The sequence below is a fragment of the Frankliniella occidentalis genome, unplaced genomic scaffold, assembly GCF_000697945.3.
Source record: "Frankliniella occidentalis isolate FOCC.00 unplaced genomic scaffold, Focc_3.1 Scaffold113, whole genome shotgun sequence".
Classification (NCBI taxonomy): domain Eukaryota; kingdom Metazoa; phylum Arthropoda; class Insecta; order Thysanoptera; family Thripidae; genus Frankliniella; species Frankliniella occidentalis.
Window position 1 is genome coordinate 245,003 of NW_026267241.1, and position 8,734 is coordinate 253,736.

The 8,734-nt window shown below is 42.5% G+C and overlaps 4 protein-coding genes across 5 annotated transcripts in view; 1 reads left to right on the plus strand and 3 right to left on the minus strand.

Annotated features, from left to right (window-relative positions):
* LOC127749972 (uncharacterized) overlaps positions 1-8,734 on the minus strand; it is a 17,321-nt gene that overhangs the window by 2,910 nt on the left and 5,677 nt on the right. The window lies entirely within an intron of this gene.
* On the plus strand, positions 19-3,950 carry LOC113217533 (DNA ligase 4). The gene is made up of 13 exons (XM_052270181.1): positions 19-167; positions 256-407; positions 494-669; positions 755-966; positions 1,062-1,222; positions 1,306-1,501; positions 1,773-1,899; positions 1,988-2,305; positions 2,378-2,515; positions 2,615-2,873; positions 2,961-3,232; positions 3,336-3,455; positions 3,533-3,950. The coding sequence occupies exons 1-13, from the start codon at positions 19-21 to the stop codon at positions 3,761-3,763; spliced, it is 2,511 nt and encodes an 836-aa protein (XP_052126141.1). The 3' UTR covers positions 3,764-3,950.
* On the minus strand, positions 3,761-5,329 carry LOC113217536 (uncharacterized). Its single transcript, XM_026437485.2, has 3 exons — positions 5,040-5,329; positions 4,697-4,861; positions 3,761-4,598 (listed from the first exon to the last, which is right to left on the minus strand). Exons 1-3 carry the CDS (start codon positions 5,201-5,203, stop codon positions 3,815-3,817), a joined length of 1,113 nt encoding a protein of 370 aa, XP_026293270.1. The 5' UTR covers positions 5,204-5,329; the 3' UTR covers positions 3,761-3,814.
* The window catches only part of LOC113217541 (uncharacterized), an 18,067-nt gene continuing 17,163 nt past the window's right edge, over positions 7,831-8,734 (minus strand). The window contains exons 3-6 of one of the 2 annotated variants that reach the window (XM_052270202.1): positions 8,392-8,670; positions 8,248-8,319; positions 8,090-8,179; positions 7,831-7,983 (exon numbers count right to left, since the gene is read on the minus strand). In XM_052270202.1, coding sequence (XP_052126162.1) covers positions 7,846-7,983; positions 8,090-8,179; positions 8,248-8,319; positions 8,392-8,670 — 579 coding nt within the window. In that variant the 3' untranslated portion in view covers positions 7,831-7,845. The remainder of the gene's footprint in view (positions 7,984-8,089; positions 8,180-8,247; positions 8,320-8,391; positions 8,671-8,734) is intronic. The other variant, XM_052270203.1, reaches the window with a different exon arrangement.

Genomic DNA, 8,734 nt, shown 5'->3' on the forward strand with positions numbered 1-8,734 from the left:
TCATGGAAAAACGCATTCATGAACAAGGAGGGACGCTTACTCCTCCCCAAACTGAATGGTGAAAGAGGACGCTATGGTATGAAGGAGCATACTCTTGCAAATACCTACAGAAAGATTCTTTGTTTACCAAAAAATGGAGTAGAAGCAAATAAGCTTCTCAAATTCAGGTATGTGTTAATCACAAGTCACCCCAGTTGAAGTTGTAATCCAACCAAGTCTGTATACAAGATGACCATCTGTTTTCTTATATGTTAGGTCGCCTGCTGCTGGTAGTTCAGCTGGAGATTTTGCTGATGTTGCATATTGGGTGTTGAAAAGCCGTTGTCGAAATGGAGGCAAATTGACCGTTGGGCAGGTTGACTCTCACCTCACAAATATTGCTACTTTAAACGCAAACAACAATCGAAGTGAGTAAATTTTAAAGCTCGGCATTCAATAGAAAAAATATTGCTTTTAAGAAAATTATATGAATGCCATGTTAATCTTTTTCAAGGGGGCATTGATGTGGAGCTAACAGATGTACTTTTCAAAATGTCTGCTCATGAGCAAAAGTGGTTCATACGCCTGCTTCTAGAAAACCTGAGACTTGGTCTTGGTCAGAATGATATTATGAAAGCTATTCATCCAGATGCAAAAGATTTGTATGATGTCTGCAGTAGTTTGAAAAAGGTAATCACGAGATTTTCTTAGTACCTGATATACTGTAGTTCTAATTTTCATTTCTCTTACTTCTGTTTTATGAATATTTCTATAGGTGTGTGAAAAATTACATGATCCCAGCAAACGTTTACATGAAATTGAAATTTCACTTTTTCAACCATGCCGGCCCATGCTATCTGAGAGGTTGGATATTTTAAAAGTTGACACTATCATCAATAAAGCACCATTTTATTATGTGGAGAGAAAACATGATGGAGAACGCTTTCAAATCCACAAAGATAATGGAAAATATTGCTACTTTTCAAAGTAAAATAGGTTTTATTACTGTTCTTTAGTTAAATTAAAAATGAACTTAATGGATCTCACCCAGATGTTAATCCTTCAAAATAAAATCTTTTTAGGAATGGAAAACCAGAGTATACTGACAATTACGGAGATTCAATGAATTCAGGATTACTTACCCCCTTCCTTGGCAAACAATTGCATGCAGATGTTAAAACATGTATTTTAGATGGTGAGATGATGGCATGGAATACAAAAATGAATTTCTTCCAATCTAAAGGTACTGTTGTACAAATTGTGAAATTTCTATCTAATAGATAATTATTTTTAGAGTGTAATTGAACTGTTTTGTTTTCGTTGAAGGGCCAAATTTTGATGTCAAACGATTGCGAGAGGGTGACCTTCACCGCCCATGCTTCTGTGTGTTTGATGTTCTGATGCTCAATGGAGAAATTCTAACAAATAAACCCCTAGAAGATCGCATTAATGTGCTCAACAAATTATTTTCTCCCTTGGAGGGTGTGATTATGCATACACCTCAGAAGCGTGTGACCACTAGGTAAGCAACCTGCATGTATTTTGTAGGGTAAAGTGCTCAGTGATGGCCATTTTTCTGGAATTGCAACCAAATGGTTAACTTTCTTTTAGTTAGATTCTTTTGTGAATATCAAAAGCCCTCCCATACCACTTTTCCATCTACGTTACTTAAAGTAGGGGTAGCCATCATTGTGCAAGCAGGCTTTAGGCAGGCCTTCATTGGACATCTTACACTAGATGCTACTGTTTAAGTTTTGATTAAAGTCAAATTTAATTCATATACCAATATTTAGTACAGAGATCATTGAAGCTCTTAACAATGCAATTGACAACCAAGAAGAAGGATTGATAGTGAAGCATCCCAGCTCAATCTACAAGCCGGCTACAAGATCTGGAGGGTGGTACAAAATTAAACCAGAGGTTGAAACTATTATATTATCAAAATTATTCTTGCTACTGGTCAAACTTACCTTCATATTTTAATCTTTTCAATTTCTTTTTGTTTTAGTATACTGTTGGATTGACAGATGAGTTGGATTTAATTATACTGGGAGGGTACTTTGGAGAAGGCCGTAGGAAGGCTAATATCAGTCATTTCTTAGTTGGTGTTGCTGTTTCTCCAGCAAACGAGGGTACCAACCCTGTTGATTTTTATTCTGTTGGTCGTGTGGGATCTGGATATTCCAGAGAAGAACTTGCTGATTTACTCCAGAAACTAACTCCCCACTGGAGAACTGTTAAAAGTGGTTTTTTGCCAAATGGTCTCCATTGGACAAAAGAGAAACCAGATGTATGGATTGAACCTTCCAAATCCCAAATTCTTCAGGTGTGTATATTTTTCTTTGTGAATCTGGTATGTACTTTTCAACCTGTAATTGCTCTTTTATTTTTCATTCAGGTGAAAGCAACAGAGATTGTAAAAAGTGATTCATACAAAACTGGATATACCTTGCGCTTTCCTCGGGTTGAAAAAGTCCGTTATGATAAAAACTGGTCAGACTGTTGTACAACTTCTGATTTTGAAAAATTAAGATTAGTAAGCAATATCTAGAAAGTTATCTAATTTAGAAAAAAATTGACAACTCTTGACTTATCTATACAACTGCTATAATTTGTATTTAACTTCCTATTTCAGTCAAACTCAGGGAAATTAGCCTCCCGACATGTCATGGCAGCAGACCTTTCCCAGGCCCCTCCCAAAAAACGGCCTCGTACAAAACCAGTTGGTGCTGTTGGAAGAGACTATAGAGCTGCTGATTTAACAGACTCTGATCAAAGAGGTACTCTCTTTACTGGTAAAGAAATATGTGTCTTCAGTGGTAATGCCCAAGTATCAAAACAGGTCATGGAAAAACGCATTCATGAACAAGGAGGGACTTGTGTACAACAGAGAGGTACCTGACAACTATATCGCTAATATGACTTCAATTTTCTCATGTTAATTGAAGGTGTAAATTTGTAACAACCTAATGCGATTGCAGGCCCCGATACCTTTTGTATTGTAGCAGGAAAGAAAGACTTTCGTCTTAAGAATCTAATACAAAATGGTGATGTAGATGTTGTGAAAGTTGATTGGTTTCTACGAGTCCTTGATGAAGAGAGGCTTTTAGAGTGGACTCCACATGACTTGCTATCAATGTCTAAAAAAACATCTGAGGATATATTAACTAAATACGATAGGTTTAATGACAGCTACCAAAATCCAACATCTATGCAAGAACTTAAAATTTCTCTTGAGAAAGTTGCAAAGGAGGTAACTGTCCATAGTTTGTTTAAAAAATTTCAGATCTCTCGTGTTGTTTACCTAATGTATCACGTTTACATATTTTTAAAAAATTTCTATACATTTTTTTTAGGGCTGTGCTGTGAACTTACTTCCGAGTGAAATGGCTGACCTAGATATTGAGTTATTCTCAGACTTGAATAAATTTGCTGTCTTCCGTTGCTGTGTTGCACTCTTTAATTCTTCAACTCTGGTATTATTTTTATGTGGTAGTATTCATGTTGGTATCTTGTAATAATCTAAACTAATGTTTATGTGGTGATGTTGCAGAATGAATTTACGTGTGAACTGAGCCAAGCAATGTTTCAGTTCTATGGGGGTCGCATAGCTCAAGAAATGAATTATGATGTGACCCACATTGTATTGGATAATAATGACACTGAAAATTTGGCGAATTTCCAAAAGATGAATCACTCTAGGTCACGGAAATTTCACATTGTATCTTATCAATGGATAGAGGATTGCTGTGATACCAGAGAGAGAATAAGAGAGTTCATCTAGAATTAAGTACCTCTTTTTTAATACAACTTTTAATTTTTTTTAAAGCAGTATTTATGTTGAAGAAGCAAATGCCATTTTTACCTCTTCTATACCAAGAGGATTGTAATTTGGAGGACTACAGCCTATCTGTTGTATTATTTCTTTTGAAGCATAGCAACCATATTGAATACATTCTTGTAAAGTGAAATTTTGCAGAATTCCTAACAAAAACCCTGCAACAAATGCATCCCCGGCTCCTGTTGTGTCTTTCACAAATCTTGGCTGCAGAACCGGAGTTTCAAACTCAGGATTTTCCTGGTTTGCACAGATGACTGGCTTCTGGCCCCTTGTTATGGCAACTACTTTTTTCCACTTAGCAAGATTTTCTACCCTTATTGCCTTCCCATCAGAGCTTGATAAAGAGGATGCTGGTTGTATGCCAATATTTGCTATTTTTGAAGCTATTCCTACAACATCATTATGATTCCAGCCAATTGATTTTGCAAGTGCTAAGTATTCACTTTCATTTCCAATGACAACATTAACACACTTAACCAGTGATACTATATCTGCTCCATTCTTTTCAAACAAATATGAACCACTGAGGTTGAAAGCAATGGCAATATGATGTGTCTCACACAATTTCACCACATCCCACACAACAGATGGACTATGACTGAAAAAGAAGTTTTCAATGTATACAAGATTCACTTTCTTTACATTATTTCTATCTTCTTCTGTAAAGTCCTGTAGGTGATAGACCTCTGCTGCTCCTAAGTGTGCAAGTAGCGTACGTGAAGCACCATGGATGAGGCATATAGCTGAACCAGTCAATAAATTTTCATGAATTTTAAACCTAAAGAAAAAGAAAACAGCCCTGGATTAAAAATTATGATCTTTGAAAAAGTATTACAGATTTTTTAATTGAAAGATTTATATGAAAGGACAATTAACCTGCCAGAAACACCAGCGTTGTCAACCAAATGTGCAAGTTGTTCGCCTATGATGTCCTTTCCCACACCACCAAGAAATAAACTGGATTTAGGTATTTTCATAAGCCATTGAAATACACGAAGTGTATTGAGAGCTGCGCCACCAGGGCAGCCTTCCTTTGGGTAGCTGGAGGAATGCATATTGTCAAGAACTAGTATATAACGTTAAAACATTGCTAATAAAAACATTTCTGGGGGAGTTAGATGAAATCAGAATGAACATGATAGAAAAAAAATTTCTAACAAACAAAATATAGGAACTGACAATCAGCAAAAGTCAAGGAAATAGCAAATTATGTGCTCACCGCTGTACAGCTTTAAGTAGTGATTCATACTCTGCCGCTGTAACCTCCTTACTACTGTCGTCTGCTAAGCCAAACTGTGACAACACGCTATTATCCGGAAGAGTAATACAAACATCCCACAAAGGGTTGCCAAAAGCAGCAATAGAAGGTAAGATATTTTCCATGCTATCCGATTGGGTGGGTTACACAATTCAAAGCACAACTTACACCCTTTTTTTATTTTTTATGTTCCTTTCGTGTTTTTTTGGAACGGTGGAGTTACCACCATAGTGCCAAACGGCCGAACCGTATTGCAATTGCTATTGCCAGATGCAGCCCTTGCGCAGAGGCTAGGAAAGTAGGGAAGGCCGGCTCGACACAGCTGCTTAACGGGTTGGCCTACCTTGCAGGCGCTGTCCGACGCTAGCCACCCGTACTTGTTCCTCCGGCATACGGACGACGAACTCAGAACATACTTTACTTTTGCACGATGAGGTAAATCCGAAAACAAGCGTCCAATTAGTTCGAGAGTGTCTTCGGCAACTCTGAAACTGAAAACTTGAACCGGTTCACGGCGCAACCAGGTAAAGTTGGTCGAACAGTCCAACGAGGTTCGCAAAGTACTTGGATCACCCCCTGAAACAGTAACCCCCCCTCCCCCCACCAAAGTGACGCGTGCGCCCCGTGAAGGGACAGAGATGGGGGAGCAGCGCCGCCGCCGAGCCACCGGGGCGACCCACCCGGCCGGCCTGTGCGATGGGCTGCCTACATTTTCGGACTCGGGTACGGCCAACCTCCGGGCGAGGTTGCAGCGATTTGCATGTGTTCATGTGTACTGTTGTATTGCCAGCACTGGCAACACCTGCTGGCTGCACGCCCCGCCCCCTCTCTCGCGGGCGCCAATTGTCGGGTTGGTTGCCGGGGTTCGCGGCTGGCGCTAGGGTCCGGGATCATCTTGAATAAACCGTGCTCCTGAGCAGACGTGCATTCTCAACTCCCTTCCTGACCGGCTACCCGAGTCTTCCCCTTGGCGGAGAATAGAACAGTACCTTTTCTTTTCTGTTTTATGAGTAGTGTTTTAAGAAGTGCGGGTTTTTCATTCCGAATGTTAAATTCTGGCCAAGTTTCTGGACCAGATGACATTACGATGTGATATTTTTTGTTGTTGTATATCGCAGCAGTGAATGATTGTAGTGTAAAAGAGTTTACTTAGAGATATTTAACAAAAACATAAGGCTAAGAAAAAGACATTCCCCCCGACCAGGCCACAAAGCCCTTACTGAGCGCAGCGGTGGCGTGGCGCCGCGCGGTCTGCCAAACACCCACCGACGTGCGGCGTGCGGCCAGCTGAGCAGCGTCCTGGCGAGGACCTCCATGATAACTGTCGGTATGACGGCCTCCTCCGGTTGCGATCTCCGGTCGAACTGATGGTGCGCGGCCGTGCTGCGCGGGGCGCTCGCCGTCGCGTGGCCCCCGGGATGGCGGCCCGGATGTGCTACCGCGCGGCCGGCAGCAGCAGCGAGGCACGCGACGACCACAGAGTGTGGATGGATTGGATGGACCACACGTATTTACTGCATTTACGACACATAATCCCCCCTCTCCCGAAAAAAAAAATCTGTCGGAACCGATTACTGCGAAAAATCTGTCTTCGTTAAGTATCTTTGAATTTTACCATGCACTCTAAATCTTTTACAAAGAATTTGCTCGTATAATGCAAAGAATTCTGTGCAACCGTAATATACAGGAAATTTCCTTGTATTACAAGAAATTTCCTAGTATTATTACACAAAAGTTTTCTTAGTATTACAATGATTTTTCTTTGTATTACGGTTGCACAAAATTCTTTGTAATACAAGAATTTTCTTTGTAAGAATTTAAGAGTGTGCCACTAACACTCGTCGGGTGTGGGCGTGAAATAGAAAAAAATCCAAAAAGTTGTGAATCCGTCTGCTTGGTAGACACCACCTATACACACATGCATTGCGGCTGCCTACCTGGCAGGCGGATTCACACCTTTTTGGATTTTTTTCTATTTCATGCCCACACCCGACGAGTGTTAGTGGCATGCTATACGGCGATCAAAAGGGCATAACCTGCCCGATATAAGGGCACGAAAAAATCACTCACTCAATTTGGAATTTTTTCTGGCAATCTTGAGTGCCGTATTTCGCGGCATTTAGGCCCGTGCATGTGACGGGGGCAGGCCGACAGCGGATTTTGGTGGTTGAGCGGGAAGTAGGGGTCATATGGACCTACCTCGGCAGTGAGTCACTCCTGTCGGCACCGCGGGGTGCGCGTGGCGAGCGCTCCAAGATGACGCCTTGCATCGGGCGCCCAAAAAGGGGCGTTTCGAACAGACCAATCAGCTCACTGGCGCTTCGTCGCAGAGACCTCGGACTAAGACCAAAGGTTACCTCTCGTCAAAATCTATCGTTTTAGGCCCGAACCCCGACAACTTTTTACTTTGGCCTTCAATTTGGAATGGGCTAGCGATTATTACCGTTGCTGATTTGAAAGTGCGGCCTTCAGGCCCGGCCGGCACCCTACAGCTGTGTCGCCTCCCGTACGGCCTGTATTAACAATTAAACTAGGCCACACGTCATAGGTACTCCCGCACGACGCGTAACTCCCACCCAGCCCAACCACCCTGACCACGGGCCGTATCGTAAAACGGCGCCTGCTGGCTGCTTTTGGTGCATCCGACGGGGAATCGTGTGTCTCTAAGAATGCACGCCCTATGATAGTCTCATCGCGCCCTTGCTTCCTTTTTCTCGTGTAGAGTGGGATAGGCGAATCGGTCGTCCTCGTGTAAAAAACGGAAATTTTAATTCGACGTTTTGCTGCCAAATAAAGAATCTAAACTGGATTCTGTTGAATTAGTCGTCGCTTTTGTTGGTAAATCTTCGTCGGACATCCGAAGCTGGAAGAGAACTATCAGGTACGTGGCAATGGCTGCCATGATCTAAAAAGAAAAAAAGAAAAAAGCAAGCCATAGAAAATTATCTGTATACTCCTCATTATTGTAAAAAATCGCATGTATGACGGCCATTCCCCGGGCCAGTACACACGCTTAGATATGTTGGACGTTTGATGCTGATCATGCCCATAAAAGTAACTTCGGCCGGGTTAGTCGATATCGTGTGTAAAAACTGCTGGTGCTGAAAAATTTGGGAAATGAAACAGTAAAAAATCCAGCCTTATCCATGTCAGAATAACTTCCGCTTACCTCGGTGAGCAGGTCGGCCGGCAGTACCCTCCAGCTTTTCGACGCCAGAGGTTCGTAGAAACCAGTAAACATCTAGAAATAAAACAGGGTAACTTTACGTGGCTGTCGCAACGGGGCCGTTGATGGGCTTCAGGTGGTACTCGCCACGTCTTTCAGCCGGTGCGCCGTGTCGCAGATGTGGATGAGCGCGAACTGGGCCACGAGGAGGACGCCGGTGCTGGCGAAGCACAGGAGGATGTTGTTGTTGTAGTAGGACACGGCGGACTGGTAGCTGGTCAGCGTCACAATGACGAGGAGGTAGAAGACCATCGACAAGCCCGTGAGAGACATGCTGCCTAGGTCGACCGTCAGCTGGCGCAGGTTGAGCCACGCGAGGCGAAACTCCTCGAGGCGGGAAGCCGTCATCCGGTCGGAGTCCAATTCCTGGAGGTCAAGAGCAAGCCCCTCAAAGCTAAATACAAGTTCCGGGATGAGAAGACCCCCCCCC

Excerpts from the sequence above, each read along its gene's own strand:
- LOC113217533 (XM_052270181.1), top strand. The coding sequence starts at position 19 with ATGAACAAGGAGGGACGCTTACTCCTCCCCAAACTGAATGGTGAAAGA. Across the intron at positions 967-1,061 it reads AAATATTGCTACTTTTCAAA|GAATGGAAAACCAGAGTATA; the intron begins GTAAAATAGGTT and ends AAATCTTTTTAG. Across the intron at positions 3,456-3,532 it reads TCTTTAATTCTTCAACTCTG|AATGAATTTACGTGTGAACT; the intron begins GTATTATTTTTA and ends GTGATGTTGCAG.
- LOC113217536 (XM_026437485.2), bottom strand. The coding sequence starts at position 5,203 with ATGGAAAATATCTTACCTTCTATTGCTGCTTTTGGCAACCCTTTGTGG. Across the intron at positions 4,862-5,039 it reads CTACTTAAAGCTGTACAGCG|CTACCCAAAGGAAGGCTGCC; the intron begins GTGAGCACATAA and ends GCATTCCTCCAG. Across the intron at positions 4,599-4,696 it reads AACGCTGGTGTTTCTGGCAG|GTTTAAAATTCATGAAAATT; the intron begins GTTAATTGTCCT and ends CTTTTTCTTTAG.